This window comes from Talpa europaea (assembly GCF_964194135.1).
Source record: "Talpa europaea genome assembly, chromosome: 3".
Taxonomy (NCBI): domain Eukaryota; kingdom Metazoa; phylum Chordata; class Mammalia; order Eulipotyphla; family Talpidae; genus Talpa; species Talpa europaea.
Genome location: NC_140069.1, coordinates 101874750 through 101897591, shown reverse-complemented (window position 1 = coordinate 101897591; position 22842 = coordinate 101874750). Strand labels below are relative to the sequence as shown.

General features: G+C 39.8%; 1 protein-coding gene across 2 annotated transcripts in view; it reads left to right on the top strand.

The window, feature by feature from the left end:
* The window catches only part of CPVL (carboxypeptidase vitellogenic like), a gene marked incomplete at its 5' end in the record, with an annotated part of 100711 nt that overhangs the window by 43482 nt on the left and 34387 nt on the right, over positions 1-22842 (top strand). The window contains 2 exons of one of the 2 annotated variants that reach the window (XM_084229851.1): positions 2257-2355; positions 4169-4342. In XM_084229851.1, the coding sequence (XP_084085977.1) occupies positions 2257-2355; positions 4169-4342 (273 nt within the window). The remainder of the gene's footprint in view (positions 1-2256; positions 2356-4168; positions 4343-22842) is intronic. The other variant, XM_084229852.1, reaches the window with a different exon arrangement.

Below are 22842 nucleotides of genomic sequence, written 5' to 3'. Positions count from 1 at the left end.
CTCAAGGCAGGTTTTATGCTGTCTGCTATGAGAGACAAAGAGCGTAAGAGGAAGAAAGCTTTAAAATTTAGAATTAAAATCAAATTTTGTGTCACACAAGAACAGTCTACAAGTGAGAGATTTGATGCATTTTTGTATCAGGGATTAGTAATGTCAAGAGTAAGAATATTTGATCGGCCCAGAGAGATGAAAAAGCAGAAAGATGTCTGAGGTACATGGTGGAGCAACTGAAGCACTAGAAGGATGAATGAAATTGTTGAAATATTCAGACATTTTGTATATTCAGAAATAAGGAAAAGACGGTCTGTGAGGCTAAATAGTCTCTCCCCAAACCTGATTCATCTGAAAAAAAGAAGAAAGAAAAAAAACACAGACCAAAAAAGCTGCCCCCAAACCTTGAAGGTGGTAACAGTGTTACCTGTGAGCATTGGCCCAATATTTTGAGTGATAAAACATAAAGCCCTTGCTTTTTCAAAGGAAATAGAGAAAATTACTTAGGAAAGTTAACAACTAGTGGTGGTGAAATGTGTTTCAACAAATGCAAAAAAAAAAAAAATGCTGAAGTTCCACAGAATACAAATGTCAAAATCATAAAGCACACAGTATTTTCTCCTATAGTAATTTTCTGGCATTTTGTAAAAATCAAGTATATCTTTGCAATTCTGCAGGAAGTCTGATCTTTGTATTGTCTTCCTAACTGTGACAATGTCCTGGGTCACAGAGTTGCTTTGAGAAACAAACTTGGATCAGAAACTAGAATTCACAGGACTTGACCATATACCTTATTTGTTTGACAGCATGTGGTTTGTTATTTTTGAAATTAAATCCATTCCTAAAGGTTGAATTTGGATTCCCAATGATGAAGATAATTTCTAAAAACAAATTCCAAAAATGCTGCATGCATTAGGGACCACTGCTAGCATTCAGTGCCCCCTTTGGGCAAACAGATTCAAAAAAGACACCTCCTCTGGGCTGACACAGTTCTGTGGGTTTGGGGTTTGGCGAGCAGATACCACCACTGTCTTAGTATAAAAGGCGGTCATTTCCCCAAGTGCAGCTGTGTAGCAGGTCATCCAGTCTGGCGAGAATGCTAAGTTCCCTGTTCCCTCTTACCCCGCAGCCAGGCAACCCCATATCATTCATTCTGCACAGTCAGGTGCAGTGGCCCTGAGCACCGTTTGCATCGCTAAAGTTCCCTGCACCCACCTTTCCATACTGACGATCCTGTTAATATTTGCTCCCTAACAGCATGCAGTAGTGACCTGGATAGATTCCTTCATGTTTGAAAACTAAAAGTATTCTAATAAAATAGTGAGACTTCATATTAAACCCAAAAGCATGACCACAAGAAATTGAAGACCAGGAGACACCGTGGTCTATTATTGAGAAGCCTGTGTGTGTGTGTGTGTGTGTGTGTGTGTGTGTGCGTGTGCGCACGCACCTATTGGCTAGAGAGTCTTGGCCTGGGTTTAAATCTCACTTCTGAAATAATTAGTGAGACATCCTTGGCAAGTGACTTAACCTTTATATCCCTCAGCTTCCTCACCTGTAAGGGGGTAATAAGAAATACCTGATAGGAAAACTAAATTCATACTTAATATGTGGTTTTAAAATGTTCCAAACTTATTTCTTACAATCATTTCACCAGAGCTCTAAAACTCGAAGTGCAGACCTTTCATCTTCTTGCTCTGCCCTGGACCTGCTTCTCCCACGAGGGTGCTGCTTCCCCTGAGATCCTCTCAAGTGGGAGCTCTTGTCTCTCTTACCACTTTGTACTTTTAGTTAGTGTCACTGCCCTTCTTGCTCTCACTGCTGCTTCCAGATCGTGACCCTCCCTCCTAAAGCATCGAACTGTGAGTCTCATGACCTCACATGACAATGCACACTTGTTATAGTTAATCTGCACCCCCCAAACACACACACACTCACTCCCCATTCTCTGAATGTTTTAGCGCTTGCCTTCCTGTCACACTCCATCATTTCTCTCGCTATCATTTCTGGAGATTGCAGTCTCCACGTTGGTGATTATTTTAATACTTGGTCCCTTGGTTCTTTAGCCTTCTCTTCCAGTGATCTTATTCTTCTCCTTACCTTATCTATTGATAATTCCCACTTTTTTAAAAGTCGATAGTGACTCTACAATTTTAAATGCAGACATTTTCCTTCAATTACCACCTCCCATCCTCCCTTTCACCTCTGTATATGTTTACCCACACTGATGTTTTCCATCTTTTCTTCCCCACCCTCCCAACCTAGGTCCTGGATAAACTACTAGATGGAGACTTAACGAGTGATCCTTCTTACTTCCAGAATGTCACAGGATGTTCTAATTACTACAACCTTTTACAGTGCACGGTAATGACAGCATTTAAAGAACCATGATAGTGTTTGCATAAAATTTTTCCTACAACCAGACTTCCTCTGATTTGGGAAATATAACTGACTTTATATTAGACAAATATGTTGCATTAGTTGGTCTACTGATCTATAGGGTTTTCTCCATCAATGTTGTATACGTTAAAATCTGCTCATTAGGGGGCCTCCCTGGTGGCACAAGGGGTTAAGGCACAACCTATGAAGCTATCTGCAGCCACTGCAACATGTGTTCAATCCCCGGCCAGGGAGCTATCCAGATGGCACAGCAGACCTCCTCTGTCTCCCCACTGCTCCCCTCAGCAGTGTATTTCAGTCAGTCTGCCTGTTCTGCTCCCCACTCTCTCTGGTGAATCCTCTTACCCCCCACCCCACACACACCTCTAGCCTGTACCCCAGTTCTTGTATGCATAAATAAATAAATCTTTAAAAAAATCAGTTCATTAGAATGTGTGATATTCCAGATAACTCAAAACCATTTCAGATTTACACTATTTTTCCCCAGTAGAGCTTGGTATATAGAGGTTCTTTTGTGCAGGATGGAGGTCAGGTTTGCATTCTGGGTGTCATGTCCCAGAGCCCAAGCCTGTAGTGAGATTCTTGAAAATGCTGGAATTATTTGTTCTGTACTTAAGACAACTTGGATAATCAAAACAGCCAAAGCCTTTATGAAAATATTTGCTTTGTCTTACTTTTAACTTAAGATGTTTTGTGCATTTAATATGGCCCTCAATTCAAGCTCTCTGGAATATTTCTCAAAGTACTCAAGTAGTTTCTTTCATAAAAGTGGGTCAAAGTTGATGCCTTTTGTGTAGAATTAATCAAATAAGACAAAGGGAGCCAAATGAGGATTTGAATTTGTATAATCTTTGTCTAGTGTATATGACAAGACATTCTGATTTTCAAATGCCTTATTTCTGAACTACTTTGTAAATAAGATGTAAAAACTAATTTCAGTGGAATTCAGCAACCCTGTGGTTTTGGCTTTAGAGCCTACCAACACAAAAACATGTGGGAGGCAAGAGAGAAACAAAATTTGTGATCACTTTTTTTCTTTACAAATCGGTGTATTCACAGTAAAAATTCATGATGTACAGCTTTTGAGTTTAAACTCTAAACGTTCTTTAAATCTTTTTGTGGCCTTTTAAAACATCATTTATTCCTTTTTCTTTTAATGTAAGGAATATTATAGAGACTTAATTGCAGATTTCCTAAATATATGGCTCATGGACAACTTTTCATCTATGTCCTTCATAAATTAATCATCTGTTTTTACATTTGATGTGTTTTCCCCTTCTAGTTACTGTGTTTGTTTTAAATAAACAACAGACCATGGAAAAGAAATCCTCAGCTTTTCATCCACCGCTCCACCACTCTGGCCCCATCTGGTCCCTTTACCTTCTTTCCAGGAAGGAAATTGAGTTTGATAATCTTTCCCTGTCTTTGCCTTGATTAGGGATGCTCATTGGAGACACAGATTGCAAAAGAGTTTCCAAAAAAGGAAAATCCAGCACTTACAAATAGTGTAGAGATCTGGGATTGTTGTATCATCAGCATTAGTTGTTAGTAAAATTTACATTGCCTCTAAAACCCCAAAGTAAAATTTTCAGGGTGGGGACCAGTTAATAGTAATGTCAGAGCTAACTTGTTCATCATGGCATAGGAGCTAAGTGTATGTATAAGCATATTTGTTACATATACATGAATATCGGTGTGTGTTATTACATGAAATGTGAAGCTATTACCATTGCCTAGTCGTGTTTCCTAACATCTTTCTGATGTCCTCTTCTGCCAGGAACCTGAGGACCAAAATTACTATGGGAAATTTTTGTCCCTTCCGCAAGTGAGACAAGCCATCCATGTGGGGAACCGGACTTTTAACGATGGATCCGAAGTTGAGAAGTACTTGCGAAAAGATACTGTACAATCAGTTAAGCCATGGCTAACCGAAATCATGAATAATTATAAGGTACGATGGCTAACTTCAGTTACTCTTTTAGGAACCATTCAGATTACCCAGAATAGAGGTGATTTTCATTGTAATTTGACTCCTGCCATTTTTTTTACTTTTACTTTTTTGTTGTCTGATTTCTTTGAATTGAATGTTTTTGTTTTTTTTTTTGGTCCTTCTAATTACATCACTTTCCCCTGACAATTCCTGAAGATGAATTCTCTTTGGCACATGCCACAACTCATCATTTTTTGAGAAAAGAAATATAGCAGAGCCAAGACTTTCCTTGTGAAAGCCAATTTTCTCTTTTTTGTTTGCTTTCTAATATTAATCCCAATGAAGTCAGGGATAAATGGAATCAACTGGTTATTCTGAAAATGCATTTTTGGATAATTATATTCATTTGGTTGCTCCATCATAGTTTTTTCAGTATCTGCTGTTAGCCAAACCCTGTGCTAGGCTGTCAGGTTGAAATGATGAATGAGAAAGGGTGCCTGTTTTGAGGCTTGTAAAGTCAAACATTGTTATCTGCTTGAGATGTTCTGTCTGATCTGTAGCTTAAGGTTCCAAAGGGAAGTGGAAAGGATGGAAAAGAAAGGTGGAAAGGAAGCCCCAAAGAGTCAGACAAAGGAACCATGAGCCTTAGAGCTCTCATTGTGCAGGAAGACGCCAAGAGCAGTTGGCACAGGGGAAAAACATCCTGTGCATATCTTTCCCGCTCACCTCACCGTCTCCTTAGATCCTCCCAGGTTGTTACTGTTCATCTTAGGCTGAGTCTCTGGGGCAACTCTTCAGGATAAGGGTGCTGATGGCAGAGGATACCACCATCTGAGGTGATGCACTCCCTCTCTGTCCTCTAATGTTGGAGATGAACAAAACACAGAACAGCCAGTAGCCAACATGCAGTATACCAATTACCAGCTCAAAGGCTATCTTTCACCTGTCATAAATATTGTCCTGATGTACTGCTTTACTTGACTGAGACATCTTCCTGCCATTTTCTGGCACTAGGAATACACATTTCTACAATGTCTATGTTAGAGATAGTGTTCCTTGGGATTTTTCAACATGAAACCTTTGATACTGTTCAGAGAGTCCCTGACCAGATACACCCTTAGTAGATGGTAGGCCTAGAAGGCCTGTTTTGGGGGGTTCTTCCTAGAGTATATGGAGTTTGAGTCCCTAGACAGAACAATCCTTGCTGCAAATCTAAGGTCAACAGTATGCAGAGTCTAAAAACATTTTATAAATTTTTAAAACTTGATGCAATACTATCTAGAATAGGTCTAACTAGATGAGGTCAGCATTTCAACCATCCTCATGCTTGGTTCTTTTGGGGGAATATAATGGCCTTTAGTGCTTACTTGCTTGAGATCTTCTCCGATACCTTCACAAAGCACTACTTTTTGTCCTCCTGTCTTCACACTATGTTGTTCTACTTCTCTGGACATATTAAACACCCTGCCCTGCCATTATGGACTCTTGTTCCAGCACCATCTGAGCAGATGTCAGCAACAAATGAATTTTAAAAAATCAACTTTTCTATAAATTATTGCTATACTAAAAATATATTTAGTAAACTTGTCCCTAATACATCAAGTATTTGTTATTCCCAATTTATTAACCCCAAAAGAGCTTAGTACTCATTTTTTCAAGCTATAAATAATGCGTTCTAATATAAGATTAAGGAATGCAAGGTGATTTTCTTGAGTGGAGAGCAGGTAAGGAAGTTCCCATGTACATTTATCTGTGCCTTTGGAACCTGTTTTCTTACTGTATAAATTTAACTGGAATTTTATTCCTTTCTCAATCAAGGGGGGATGGGGTGAAGCATATAGCTGCCCTGATTATTTAAACTTGCCTGATGCTCGTTAATAACTATAGAGTGTCCACTTGATTGATAAAGTAGAACATATTAATTAGAGATGATCTTGCATTTGAAAATGGAAATATTTCTGTCCCCGTTGTCCATGGACCCTAAACTTAACTATATGAATTCCAATGAAATGAGAATTTTTTTCCAAATTTTTTGATGCTGAATTAGTTAACAGAAAATGAGAATAGTTAATGGTACAGATGAACTATGTTTCCATGCACAAAGAGACATATGCAGACATTCAGACTGACTAGTCTGAATGCAGACCAAGAAAATGGCTGCTGCTAAAACAGGCTGCATTTTCATTGTTATAGCTGGCATAGCCCACAGGGCAGTGATTATCTTAGACTTGTCAGTTGGTGTTGGTGAACCTCAATGTATATGCAATGGAATCAGAACAACATAGGGTGGCTTAAAGCATTCATGCCCTCGGAGTTTTATTTATGTAAGAATCAGCGTAATTTGTCATAGAAAATATGCATGTGTTTCTATTTACAGATGTCCTTTTCCAGTACTAGATTCATTTTAGCCAATGTGAAGTATATCTGATGGGCTAATAAGCAAGACCTTCGTGGGCTTTGGGAGACTGATAGAACTTCTCTGATACAGCAGTTTTTGTGTAGACTGCATAAAAACATAATCCTTTTCTTGTAAATAACTATGGGGATTGTGTACTCAGAATCATTCTCTTTTCAGTGATTTCAGATGTTTGGCTGATAAAATGAAATACTATTTAGCAATTTAAAAATAATCTGTTGGGCTTTTAGAATTCTCCATGATTAAATCAGGTTATGATATCACCAGGACCTTTAGGTATAGTGGGGACATAAAGCCTAGTACTTATGAGCATGGGTTCTTATGTCAGACATTTTGAGTTTGAATTTTGGTTCTACCATTCACTGTGTTCTCTCAGGGAGTATACATTCTGTACACATTCTGTGTCAGTGCCTATCTTCCCCATATGTAAAATGGGTTCCTTTTGTGTGAATTCTTATAAGATTTAATAGACTATGAATGTAAAACACTTAGAAAAGGTCAAAAGTTAGTTAGAAAGCACTTAAAAATATTAACTATTACTTGTGATGTTCAACATGTTTTAGCAAATATTATGTTTGAAAAATATTTTTTATTTATGCATATAAGAAGTGGAGTATAGGCCAGAGGTGTGGGGGTGGGGGGGGGTTGGGTGAGAGGATTCACCAGAGACAGAGTGGGGAGCAGAACAGGCAGACTAGCTGAAATACACTGCTGAGGGGAGCAGCAGGCAAGTCAAGAGAGGTCTGCTGTGCCATGTGGGTCAGCTCCCTGGCAGGGGATCAAACTCATGTGGCAGTGGCTGGTGATAGCTTGATAGCATTGAGACTTTAACCCCTGCACCACCAGGGAGGCCCTTAGCAAATATTCTAAAGCATCTACTATATACAAAAGTTAGGAAATCCTGGAAAATACAAAAATAATAAAGACTCAACAGATTTCTGGTTTCTACTCTGGCATGTAAGAAGCATAGAGGTAACCACTCTATCCTAACATGTAAAAAACTAGACACTGAAAAAATCATCAACTCTTCTTAGATCTGTGAGTGACGTAAGATCACAGAGTAAACTACTTCCCCACAAATTGTATAGATAAGTAGATACAGAAAATCACAATTTATCTGAGCACAAGCCTCTTCAGGAGCCAGTGCTGGGGTAGGAAAACTTGCAGTGTCATTTGTAAATCACTGGTGGTTCAATATGCATAAGTGTGAGAGGTGGAAACTCTAAGGGGACCCAGTCATAAGAGAGTCACCACAATTTTGTGAGTTTTATTTCCAGGAACTATGAATATTAGAGAAAAATCCCCTCTTGCAGGGAGTTGGTATGGTCAGGAGGGGGTAGTAACAATTTTGAAATATGCCAGAATATTCTGTTTTTCTTAACAAGGCTTGCCCTGAAGAAACTCTTTTACTAACACTTAGTTGCTAGGGTTTGATCAGAGACTGACCTCCCTGAAGAAGGGAGATCTCCAGCCTTCCATGTGAAGAGAGGAAATACACAATTCCAGTTTCTATTAGCAGATTGAACAAGACTGAGGGAAAAATCTCTGAACTTGAGGATATGATGAAAGGAAGTTCCAAAACTGCAAAGCAAGAGGACTAACACTGAACTAAAACAGAATATCTAAAAACTATCAGACAATTACAAAAGATTTAACATATGCATAATGACAGTATCAGAAAGAAAAAAAGAGATGGACAGAAGCATATCATTTGAAATGATAATGACTGAGATCTTTAGATCTCCGTACTTGCCATGTATATTACTTTTTAAAATCACTGCTGGCTTCTTTTGCTAAGTATAATGTTTTCAATGTTCATTCATGTAGTATGTATCAGTCCCTAGTTCCTTGTTAGTTTCACACAACAGTCCATTGTATGTTTATGCCATATTTTATTCATTCAACCTTCCACTGAGGGGTGGTTAGCTTGTTGCACTTTATGGCTGTTGTGGATATTGCTGCTATAGGCATTCATGTACAAGTTTTCGTGTGGATACAAGTTTTCACTTCCATTGGGTATGTATGTTGGAGTGGAATTGTTGGATCATGTGGTAACTCTATATTAAATATCTGAAGAACTTCCAATGTGGCTGCACCATTTTACAAATCCACCCATCATGGACAAGAGATCCAGTTAATCCAGATTCTTTTCTAAACTTATTTTCTTTTGGCATTTTGATTTTAAGCATCCTGATGAATGTGAACTACTATCCTATTGTGGTTTTCATGGACATGTCTAATGACTAATGATGCTGAGTGTCTTTCGATGTGGTCTTTGATACTTCCTTTTCTGTCTTTTTTGGAGAAATGTCTATCCAAATCCTTGTCCGTTTATTAATTGTGTTGTCTTTTTGTGGTTGAGTGTAAGAATTCCTTATATAATCTAAGTATACATTCCTCATCAGATACTTGATTTGCAGATATTTCCTCCTGTTCTGTGGATAATTTTTCATTTTCTTGGTAATGTCCACTGATGCTGAGAGGCTCACTTTGTGTTTTCTTTTGTCACTTATGCTTTGGTGTCATGTTTAAGAAACTGTGGCCTAACACAAAGTAATACAGATTTAGTTCTATATTTTTTCTTAAGAGTTACATAGTATTAGCTCTCACTTTTTGTTAATAGAAATTAATATACTGTAGGTGGATGCAACAGCATGAGGATTCTTAGGAACAAAATTTTGAGTGAAATAAGCATATTGCAGAGGAATGCATATATAAAGCCCAGAAACAATGTATTATTTTGAGATACATACATATGGGTTAAAACTTTTCCCAAAATCCAAAATCAAGGAAATTCTAAACAAACACTCCAGGTTAGCAGTTCTCTTTGTGTGAGAGACAGAGGTTGGGACACGGGAGAAGTATATTGCTAGATGCAATCAAATTGGTTACATACTAGGTCTTAGGGTGACTGGTACTTTTGTGGGTGTCTGTTTATTATTATCCTGACCTAAAAATGTTACAATTTATTTGTTGGCCTACACCAAATATACATAATAAATTAGTGATTTACAGAGATTTAATTGACCATGTTGTGAGCATGCTGACTGCTTAGTGTGGCAATTCCTTTAAAGCCTCTCCACTATACTACAAAGAATTATGAGGCATCCTGGTGGGGGCAAAGACACTGACCTGTTCTCACAGAGAATTTCATCAATGTTCCTCACGGATAGACATTTATGAGTAACACCAAATAGTTGTTCACTAAAACAATTCTTTCATACCTGACTCTCCATGTCTACTATTGGGCAGCAGATTTACCTTGCAAATCCTATTTTGTTAGAGCTCCCTAATGATAGCATTGAAATGCATTCCGTGTCAGAAGTCAAGCTGCTTAGAGTTTAAATTTTCCCTCTTCCTAATCTGTAAAATTCTATCTCATAGGCAATAAGCTTTATAAGTGCAGCCATCTTAACTCCTTGGTCATTCGCCCAGCACCATCCCTGGCACCTCCTAGGCCTTCAATAACCTTAATAATGAAGGAATTGGGGCCTCCCTGGTGGCACAGGCAGTTGAGCACAGTGCTGTGAAACTATCCATAGCCTCTGCAGCACGGGTTCTATCTCAGAGGGTCAGGGAGATACCCACATGGGGCGGCAGACCTCTCCTGACTCGCCCGCTGCTCCTCTCAGCAGTGTATTTCAGTCCATCTGCCTGTTCTGTTCCCCGCTCTGACTCCAGTGAATCCTCTCACCCACCACCTACCCCCGCACATCTGGCCTGTACCCCAGTTTTTGTATGCATGAATAAATAAATCTTTAAAAAAAATGAAGGAATCGTCGTGGAACAAGGGAAGTGATAAAAGCCTTAGTAGACAGACTTTAACAAATTTTACTTCCTTTCCCTTTTCCTACCATTCTGAAGCTGCATTTCCACTACAGCTGAGGTTCTCATTGTTCCCCTTACATTAGGAACACCCAGGAAACTTTAGAGAATACCTAATCATGGCCCACTCCACCAAAGGCTCTGATTTAGTTGTGTAGCATAACAGCTAACACCTAATAGTGTGAAATAAATCTGGAGAGAGGGAGAGAGGAAGGGAGGAAGGAAGTAGAAAAAAAGGATAGACAGGCAGATGTTCTGTTGATTCATAACATAGCTTTTTTCCACAATAAACTTATATTTAATTATAACAAATGCAAATATTCCACCACTTTATTTACCATCGATCATATTATTTATACTTTGTTCCTCTCCTTTTTAGCAGCATTTTTTTTAGGAAACAAAAGCAGAAGAACTCTCATACATTGATTATAAGAAATATCTCAAGTTTAAAGTTAATAAAGGTGGTAGGGGATAGATAGGTCACCTCTTGCAACTGGGAAATGCTGCCCATTCTCCATAAGAGCTATTTACTTTGAATCCCCTGCTCTTTGAAAAGGTTCCCTGATCCTTAGTCTTTTCTGATAAAGAAGTTATATTATTCTTGCTAAAGATTCTGAATATGTTTTCAACCTCCCTTTCTCTCTCTTGCTCTTAACCTTCTTAGAAAAGTATATGGGCTGTATTTTCAAAATCTAAGTGTGTGAGAGAAAGAGAGAGACTATGTGTGTGTGTTGGGGTGGGGAGGGTATTTCCTGTGTGAAACCATTATTTCAACAAACAGGAGCTATAGCTCTTTACGAAGAGGCCATTTGGATCCAAATCAAAATATTGCTCTTGGATTTGAAGTTACCCCTGTTGCTAAGTTGTCTGAAAGGCTGCTGCAGTTTTCGGAGGACCCATCTCCAAATGCCATTGCTTACCTCCATACTCTTGTGCTTTAATGGTTAAGTTGCACTGGGCAGGCCTTGGTTTGCTGTGTTTAAAGTTCATCTAGTCAGGAAATTGTAAATATAAAGTTACATTTCCCTGTCACTTATCATTCTGCAGCTCATTAAATTTCAACTAATTGCATCTTCAAATCCAGACTCTTAATGTTTCTCAGCTTTACCACTAGCCTGAAATCTTAACACCCAGGTCATTAGAGTTTTATTTACTTATCCAAGGCTATCAAAAGATCTTCATTTAGAAATAAGCATTTCCTGATTAATGGATGTGACTTAGAAGTTTGAAAGGTAAATATTTCTAGTCGATCTAACTCATTTTAGCAGTCATTCTAATTGCTTGTGGCATTTTCCTTAATATCATCTGCTGATAGCAAAATGTCGATGGCAATAGTGGCCAGGAAACTAGATTTGATAAATGTCCAGCATACCATGACCAATTTAGCACTAAAATGGGCCGGATTCTTCAACTGCTTAGTTGGATTTTATGCTCACATCAAACCATGATGGGAAAAGTCTGGCTTTGTTAACTGTAAGCCGATGTGATCCCTTTTCTTCCAAACCCTTTGAAGACAATGAAGAAAATGCTAGTGCCATTTCATGACAAACTGCTGGGAGGAAGGAGAAACTCCCATGAAGCCTGACTGAAGAGAGGGAAGCTAAGACTTGCACATTTGTTTTATGTAATCATACCCTATAGATAACTGGCAAATAAAAATAGTGTACATTCCAAACCCAATTTATTCTGCAGAGTTCCTTGTGAATTTATTTTACCTGTATCAGCTATAATCCAAGCACAAGAGGAGCATTCTTCTTTTTTTAAAATGAGGTATACTCATGGGATTCTTTGATTTTTAAACACAGCAATGAATAAAGAGAAGAGAGAATGCCCATAAATTAATGGAACAGATGTTGATTTCACTTGAACTTGCTGTGTTTTGACACTTTTTCTTTTTTGTCCTTTAAAATTATATTGGGACCAAGTGTCCATTTGAGAACCAGTGTGTATTTTTATTTTTTCTTACTTATTTCATTAGGCCATTTGATAATACATGTTATCATGTGCGTTGGCTTGTTTTAGATTGCTTTGCTCTATAAGCACCATCTCATTTTTAAGGGCTTTATTTTATTGTTTGAAGTTATCTCATTTTCAGAACATTAGAAAGTACACTTGTGATTTATGGCAACAGGAAAAGCAGAATTTAATTTGAAGTCACCCATATATGTAAGGTTGAGAATGGTGCAGGGAAAAGATCACATATGGCAATACCATTTGCTATGCAGATTCTAAGTTTGTGAAAATTAGACCTGAGAAATGCATATTTAAATACAGTTGCTATAAAACCTTACTGCTATGGAGCAGAGGTGATTATAGCAGTTGACTTTACTTTGAGAAGATAAATAGGGAAAGAGTAGAAAAGAATTCCTTTCTCAATCCAGTGAGTATCTGTTGTGCATTAAAAGCCACCACACTGCAGTAGCTTCTCAGTCATTAGTCCTCCTGGCAGGACCAAACAAGAGAGGAAACAAAAAGATGACACAAATGTTCTAAAGGACAGGGCCACGGAAATCAGTGGTCCCCAAGGCAGTGTGTGCCTACCACCTTCCACTGGGTTGTGGGAGGAAAACAGTAAAACTTTTATTTTTATAAAAAAGAGAATAATAAAGGGGAAGAGGGGCGGAGCAACATGGCGGCGAGGAGACGCTGCGAGTAAGATCTCCCATTAAAAAAAGTTAATAGGGAGGAAAAGCGGCAGGTCCCAGTGAGAACTGGGACACGGAAGATAAACGGACGACTCCAGCAAACTGCCCGAAGAAGAAAGTTGCCATAAAAGAGGACGAGAAGGGAGGGAAGCACAGAACCCTGCTCCCCTCCCCCGCCCACAGAGGCGGCACTCTCCTACCGGCAGAGACCAGGGAAACAACAAACCAAAACGCCCAACAAGAAAAACGGATGCAGCAAGCGGGACTGTGAGTGGAAAGGAACTATTTCAGCCACCACACCCCGTGAACGGGAGCTGAGGCGAACCCTGCAGGATCCGCCGCGGAGGTGAGCTCCACGCGCCATTAAAAAGAGAGCCCCGCCCACCAGGAGGAGACCAGCACCAGCACACAGCCCCAGCCGCCCGGTAAGCTTGCGCGAAAGCAGCGCTCGGATTGCAGCTGCCCAGGCCCCTGTGCCTGCGACCTAGGCTTGCGGGGAGACGGCGGAGGCCCTCCCTGAGTGAGCAGGAACAAGGTGCCCAGGCAGGGGAGCGGGATTCAAAAGGCGCCATTCCCGCGCCACTGAACTGGACTACAGCCCGCGTCCTGGAACTGAGGGCTTTGGAACTGAGACCCGGGCGGAGGCCCTCCCTGAGTGAGCAGGAACAAGGCGCCCAGGCAGGGGAGCGGGATTCAAAAGGCGCCATTCCCGCGCCACTGATCTGGGCTACAGCCCGCGTCGTGGAACTGAGGGCTTTGGAACTGAGACCCGGGCGAGGCCCTCCCTGAGTGAGCAGGAACAAGGCGCCCAGGCAGGGGAGCGGGATTCAAAAGGCGCCATTCCCGTGCCACTGATCTGGGCTACAGCCCGCGTCCTGGAACTGAGGGCTTTGGAACTGAGACCCGGGGCACGAAATTAGGGGCGTGGGTTCCCCACGACGGTGGGGCACAAGGCAGACACAGCACCCCAAAGCTGTTGAGGTGTACCCTACCATCCCCGCTCTGCTCCCTGTCCCACGGGGTGGAAAATCAGCTCCCCAAGGGCTCTAGGAGAGATCTCTGGTGCCACCTAGCGACTTGACCCCAGCACAGGCTACTGAAGGAGCTAGTGGCCAGCTGGGGAGTTAGCCCACACCGGGCCCCTTCTGAACAAGTAGTCTGAGCCCACAGGGAGAGCGAGCACCCACAGCCGGGGCAGACCAGGCGCGCAGAAGAGTGTGCCTGAGACCAGAAGCGCAGGGAGTGTGTCCCACATCACCATTTTAGAACAGGAACATTTCTTCAGTAAAGACTACCTGCAGAAGGCTTCCTCAGGAGCCAGAGGTGAGCGGGGGAAGTTCGCCCACGCCAGACCCCCTCTGGCCTGCAGTCCGAGCCCAGAGGGAAGCAGGAACCCACCGCCGGGGCAGACCAGGCGCACAGGGGAGTGTGTCCCCACATCGGCATTTTAGAACAGGGACCTTTCTCCAGTAAAGGCTGCTTGAAACTGACAGATGACTCCTGGAAGAACCAGAGGGGAACAGAGAAGCCCACCCAAGATGCCGGCAAGTCCCAACAACACAGTGTCCCAACGCATACGGCAAATTAGAAAACAGACAGTAGGGAGGAGAAGAACCACACGCAACCTAGCAACTCTCCAGAGAAAAAGCACACCACAAAAAGAAAGCCAGCCCCCAGATTGCAACGACAATAACTTGGAAGAATTTCTGAGCCTTCCAGAAAGAGAATTTAAAATTGCCGTGATTAAAAAACTGACAGAAGTCATTAAGGAAAACAATGATAAGGGAAAAATAATCAACGATCAGAAGAATGCAATTGAGTCCCTAGAGAGGGAAAACAATGGTCAGAAGAAAGAAATTGAGTCCCTAAAGAGGGAAGTAAAAGAAATTCAGGAGATCAAAGAATTAATGGAAGAACTAAAGAATTCTGGGAAAAGCAATGAAAGCAGAATAGATGAAATGGAAGAACGAATAAGTAATCTTGAAGACACAGAAATAAAAAGAACCAAAACAGAAAAGGAAAGAGAAGTACGAAGGAAAAAGAACGAAGAAAGACTTCGGGAACTATCTGACTCCATGAGGAAAGGAAATATAAGAGTTATAGGAATACCAGAAGGAGAGGAGAGAGATGTAGGAACAGAGAAAATATTCAAAGAGATAATTGAAGAGAACTTCCCAAATGTGAAGAAGGAGCTGAAAATTGATATACAAGAAGCAAGAAGAACACCAAACTTCCACGACGAAAGGAAAAATACAGCAAGACACATAATAGTAAAGCTCCCAAGAATCCAGGACAAGGAAAAAATAATGAAGCTGGCAAGAGGGAAGAAACAGATAACATTCAAAGGAAAACCAATCAGGCTGACATCAGACTTCTCCGAAGAAACACTACGGGCAAGGAGAGAGTGGAGGGACATAGTCAACAGACTCCAAGAAAACAGATGCCAACCAAGAATACTCTATCCCGCAAAGCTCTCCTTCCTCTTTGAAGAAAGAATATGGACCTTCCCAGACAAACAGAAACTCCGGAATTTCATTGCAACTAAACCCCCACTCCAAAAAATACTACAAGGAGTCCTAAAGCCAGAACCTCAGAGCGACAAATAACAATGAAAGAAGGCCAAAAAAAAAAAAAAGTTATTAAAAGAATAAATAAATAAAATCAAAGGAAAGACAAACACAATGGCAAATACAGATGTTAACATATCAATATTAACTCTAAATGTAAATGGACTAAACTCTTCAATAAAAAGACACAGAGTTGCAGCCTGGATTAAGAAACAAAACCCAACCTTTTGCTGTCTCCAGGAAACACATTTAGCTACAAAAGATAAAAATAGGCTCAAAGTTAAAGGATGGAAAACAATCCTACAAGCAAATGGACCAAAAAAGAAAGCAGGAACAGCTATACTTATATCAGATAAAACAGATTTCAAACTCAAAAAGATAAAAAGAGACCCCAATGGTCACTACATTATGATCAAGGGGACAATACTTCAAGAAGAAATAACACTCATTAACATATACTCACCAAACGAAGGAGCACCAAAATATATCAGACAACTGTTGTCCTCTCTGAAAACAGACATCAGAGAAAACACATACGTAGTGGGAGACTTCAACACACCACTATCAACAATGGATAGATCAACAAGACAAAAAATAAGTAAAGAAACCAAAGCTCTAAATAAAGACCTAGAGCAATTGGGCTTAACAGACATCTATAGAACACTAAACCCCAAAAAAATGGAGTACACATTTTTCTCAAGCGCACACGGATCATTCTCCAGGATCGATCACATACTGGGGCACAAGACAAACATCAACAGATACACCAAGATTGAAATCATATCAACCATCTTTTCTGACCATGAAGGCATCAAACTAGAAATAAACCATAAAAAGAAGGCAAGGAACTTTCCTACCTCATGGAGATTAAAAACCACACTACTGGAAGACCATTGGACTAATGAGGAGATCAAAGAAGAAATTAAAAAATTTTTTGAATTGAACGACAAGGAGGACACCAATATCCTAAATGTATGGGATGCAGCAAAAGCAGTAATAAGAGGAAAATATATAGCAATAGAAGCTCACATCAAGAAACAAGAAAGAACGCAAAGAAACAACCTAATCTCGAAGCTCAAAGATCTAGAAAAAGAACAACAAAAAAACCCCAAAACCAGTAGAAGAAAAGAAATAATAAAAACCAAAGCAGAAATAAATGAAATTGAAACTAAAAAAACAATCCAAAAGATCAATGAAACCAAGAGCTGGTTCTTTGAAAAAATCAATAAAATAGACAAACCCCTAGCCAGGCTCACAAAGGAAAAAAGGGAGAAAGCACAAATAAACAGGATCATCAATGAAAGAGGAGAAATCACAACGGACACAGCAGAAATCAAAAGAATAATCAGTAACTACTATGAACAGTTATATGGAAACAAGTTTAACAATCTAGAGGAGATGGACAAATTCCTACAACTCTACCATCACCCAAAGCTAGATAAAGAAGAAATAGAACACCTAAACAGACCAATTACAATTAGCGAAATTGAAATGGTAATCAAAAACCTCCCCAAAAACAAAAGCCCAGGACCTGATGGATTTACAAATGAATTCTACCAAACATTCAGAGACGAATTAGTGCCTATCCTTCACAAACTCTTCCAAAAAATTGAGGAGGAAGGGACAATACCAAACACGTTCTATGAAGCCAACATTACACTAATACCAAAACCGAACAAGGACAACACAAAAAAGGAAAACTACAGGCCAATCTCCCTAATGAACACTGATGCAAAAATCCTCAATAAAATTTTAGCTATCAGAATCCAACAATGTATCCATAAGATAATTCACCACGACCAAGTTGGATTCATTCCAGGGGCACAAGGATGGTTTAACATCCGAAAATCAATCAACGTTATCCAACACATCAACAAAAAGAAATATAAAAACCATATGATAATATCAATAGATGCTGAGAAAGCTTTCGACAAAGTGCAACACCCATTCATGATAAAAGCCCTTGAAATTCTTGGGATACAAGGAACATACCTCAACATCATAAAGGCCATCTATGACAAGCCAACAGCCAGTATCATTCTCAATGGTGAAAAGCTGAAAGCAATTCCATTAAGATCTGGAACAAGACAAGGATGTCCACTCTCACCATTGCTTTTCAATATAATACTGGAAGTCCTAGCCAGGGCAATAAGACAAGAGAAAGACATCCAAGGAATCCAAATAGGAAAAGAAGAAGTCAAACTATCACTATTTGCAGACGATATGATATTATACATAGAGAACCCCAAAAACTCCACAGAAAAGCTAATTCAACTCATCAATCAGTTCAGTAAAGTGGCAGGATACAAAATCAACACGCAAAAGTCAGTAGCCTTCCTATACACAAACAATAAATCTGAAGAAGAAGAAATCAAAAAGACCATCCCTTTTGTTATTGAAACAAAAAAAATCAAATATTTGGGAATAAATCTAACAAAAGAGGTAAAGGACCTATACAAAGAAAACTATAAAACACTGTTAAAAGAAATAGAAGAAGACACAAAGAAATGGAGAGACATCCCCTGCTCATGGATTGGAAGAATAAACATTATTAAAATGGCCATCCTTCCAAAAGCAATATACAGATTCAATGCTATTCCAATCAAAATTTCAATGTCATTCTTCAAAGAAATAGAACAATTATTGATGAAATTCATATGGAATCACAAAAAACCCCGAATAGCCAAAGCTCTCCTGAAAAAAAAAGAAGGGAATGGAGGCATCAGACTCCCAGACTTCAAACTATACTACAAAGCCATAATCATCAAAACCGCATGGTATTGGAACAAGAACAGACATACAGACCAATGGAATCGAATAGAAAATCCAGAAATAAACCCACAGGTTTATGGTCAACTAATCTTTGACAAAGGAGCAAAGACTATGCATTGGAGCAAAGAAAGTTTGTTCAATAAATGGTGCTGGGAAAACTGGGTCGCTACATGCAAAAGAATGAAGCTTGACCACCACCTCACACCATACACAAAAATCAACTCAAAATGGATTAAAGAACTAGACGTAAGACCTGAAACCATAAAATATATAGAAGGAAATATAGGCGAAACACTACGTGATTTGCACATCAAAGACATCTTTACAGACACATCACCCAAAGCTGTGATAGTGAAGGCAAAGATAAACAGCTGGGACTATATCAAATTAAAGAGCTTTTGCACAGCAAAAGAGACAATAACAAAAACAAAGAGAAACCCCACCAACTGGGAGAACATTTTTGCACCCAACACTAATGATAAAGGACTGATCACAAAAATCTGCAAAGAGCTGATGAGTCTCAACAACAACAAAGAAAATAATCCAGTCAAAAAATGGGCAGAAGAGCTTAAAAGAAACTTCTCTGAAGAGGAAATGCAAATGGCCAACAGGCATATGAAAAAATGTTCAACATCACTTGTCATCAGGGAAATGCAAATCAAAACTACCATGAGATACCATCTTACACCAGTGAGAATGGCACATATTAAAAAAACTAGCAACAACAAATGTTGGCGAGGGTGTGGAGAAAAAGGAACTCTTCTGCACTGTTGGTGGGAGTGCAAACTGGTCCAACCACTGTGGAAAGCTGTGTGGAGATTTCTGGACCTACTAAACATAGAGCTTCCATATGACCCAGCAATTCCACTCCTAGGTATTTACCCAAAGGACACAGAAACATCAATTCCAAAGAGCACCTGCACCCCTATGTTTATAGCAGCACTGTTTACAATAGCTAAGCTTTGGAAACAACCCAAATGCCCAAAAATAGATGACTGGATCAAGAAGATGTGGTACATATATACCATGGAATATTACTCAGCATTCAAAAAAGATAAACACATGCAATTTGCTGCAACATGGATGGCGCTGGAAGGGATCATGCTCAGCGAAATAAGCCAAAAAGAAAAAGAAAAATACCGGATGGTCTCACTCATAGCAGGAATCTAGAAAACTTAAATAAGGGACCAGGAAAATGAATAACTATAAGAAAGTGAAAATCAAAATCAACAAAAAACTATGAACCAGAGACACTTTTAGGGGGGCGGGGGCGGGAGGGGAGGGATTGGGGTCAGTATGGGGGGCTGCAATTGTATGGGGAATATAACAATAAAATTTATAAAAAAAAAAAAAAAAAAAAAAACTATTTCACAAAAAAAAAAAAATAAAAAAATAAAAAAGAGAATAAGAAAATAGACGGTACTCATTTGATAGATCTGCACTGGGCACCTGTTTGGTTTGTATGTTAGAAAGTCGCATGCATGTCAGAGCCATAGCTTCAGATTGCAAAGTCAATCCACTGTGCCATGGTTTGGATTTCAGTTTTTCCAACATCAGACTCATCACCTTCGTCATTTGAGTGTGTTTGCCCCAAGCTCTAAGTGCAGGTCAAGGATTCTTTCCCCTGCAGTTTCCTCTCCTTCCATGAGGGTATGGAGGATGTGGCAGCCAGCACCAGAGCGTTAGTCAAAAGGGCCAAGCAGCTTCACACACTTGCCACTGCCTGAGGAAGCTACAGTTGCAAGCTCTTTGATGCTTCCTCTCAGGTCTTTGAACACTGGATTTGCCTGCGTGTATCGTACATGTTGTCCAAGCATACCCCTGCCTGGGTCAGTCTGTGCCATCTGCTTGCTTATTATTGGCAACGCCAGGTCTTGTCCTTGGGGGACAGTCAACACCACAGCATAGGGTTTCTGTGTCGAATGACACGTGGCTAAACAAAAGCCTTATGTCAACCAAGCTTTTTGAAAGAATAGCTCTAGGCAGGTGCCCTGACCCCCTCTGTCTTGATTTGCTTCAATTTTATGGAAATTTGGGTGATGGTGATAATTTGGGGAGCAGGGAACTAGAGTTGGAGTTGATGGCAAGCTGGCATATATATACATATATGTATGTGTATGTGTACACATGTATGTACACACATGTACATGTATGCATATACACATACATGTGTATGTATGTGTGTGTATATGTATGTAAATATGTATACATGTGTGTGTATATATGTATATGCTGGCACAAATATATATGGCATATATATATAAGCTGGCATATAAATATGTATATGTGTATATATATATGTATCTATATATATCTCCTACTAGGGTGAGGGGGGTTGGGGTGAGAACAAAGGAAAGAGGGGGCCCAAGGGTCTTGGGTAAAAGGCTATAGGTGAGGAGGTATGAACCTTTACCCCTAAATCACATATATATGTGATCACACACACACACAATTCCTCACCTATAGCCCTTTACCCAAGACCCCTGGGCCCCCTCCTTCCTTTGTCCTCACCTCTACCCCCCTCCCTCTAGTAGGATGGCAAGGGATTATCCTGCAGTTTCTGTTCTCTTCTGTAATAACTGGGCCTGGTGGAGCATCTGCCAGTCTTTGACATAAAATATTTTCCACTCCTTAGTCCAACCTCATGGACTGAACACTGCCCTCCTGAGAGAGGCTGTCCTTGGAAGTTACTTCCATCATTTGGCAACTGTTGACAAAGGGACAGGTTTTCTTTGCAGGATATACCAAACCCAAGGTATATGAGTGCCATCCAATAGAAATAGAATGCAAGCCACACATGTCATTTTAAATTTTCCAGAAGGAGATTAAAAATATAAAAAGAAATAGGTGAAATTAATTTTCATAATAGATTTTCTTCAATACAATATATCCAGACTGTTATAACATCCACATGTAGTCAAGGTTAAGAAATGAAGTTGTTTTACATTCTTTATACTTTATACTACTATATTACTTTATACTAAGACTTCAAAATCTGGTATGTATCTTTAGTTTACAGCTGCCTCAATTTGAACTAGCCATGTTTCAAGTGCCCACCACATGTGGCTACTGTCTTGATTAGTATGGTTTAATACCTCTAGACTTAACTGTCATAAACAATGGCATTTTTTGGTTTGCTCTGTGGTTGGGCTGTATGCACAGATATACTTGTTATTTAAATACATTTCATAATATGGAAAGAGAAAGAAATTAGCTCCTTGGTCCACCTTTTAGTAGGATAATAACATTGGCAAGCATATTGCAGGCTTTGGAAATGACCCTTGGTGTGATCTTAAAACTGACACTCCGACAACCAGGGAGGACAGTCCTCTCTGGAGGACCTGGGGAAGTGGGCAGGCCTGCTCCTGGGACACTTTGAGTCCATTAAATCCAGTTATTGACATAGTCGGAGGAGATTATTGAGCGGTAAAGGGATCAGAAAGGGAACTATGAGAGCCTGAAACAAAAAGGAGAGCAAAGGACCTCCTGGAGTGGAACCCCATACTTTTCCCTTTTCAAACTGAAGGGGAAATATTATTGTGGGTCGTTATTTGAAGTAATTTTAAGTAGACAGTTCTATGTAGTTAAATTTTTTCTTCAAAGATCCATTGGTTGGAATGATGGGTTCCTGGATCCTTTTCAAATTGGCTTTGCTTCTTGTTCCTATCTAAAAGCAACTAAATTATTTAGAGTTAAGTTGCAAATAAGCAGGGATAATTTTCTTTGGCCCAAGGACAGTATTTGTATAATCGCTGGACACTGACTCAGACTTGTTGCTCATTCTTATTTTTCTTTCCTTGATTCAGCCAAACCAGCTGATACGGGAATGGCAGGCATTTGGGGCTGTTTATTTGAGTGCGTTTTCATCTTTCTTTGTCTTCCCTTTTCCTTAAACTGGCAAGCAAATTATATCCCTTCTGAAGAACAGCAGTTGCAGAAGTGACTACTGTTTCATTCAATGGTTGCATTATCTTTCTACCAGTCTTCTCAGGCAGACCCGGGGGACTCTGGTTTCCTGAATATTACAATCCTCTATTCCTGCAAAATCACCAGGAAGAAGTAGGGCCAAAGGTGTGAGTGATGGGCACTTGGGGCTGAGGCATTGTCCATAAAAGGACAATTCTTAACATTTCTTAAACATTACTCTCCACAACTGAAGTTCAGGTTTTCGTTTGCAGTTGAGCTTTAGGGAACCCCTTGGGAATTGTCCTATGTTGAGCTGAATATTAGTGAAATTAATTCTTTTCTGTTTAAGAGAAAGGCCCTGGTGAGTTATGTTAATTGCTTCAGGCAGAA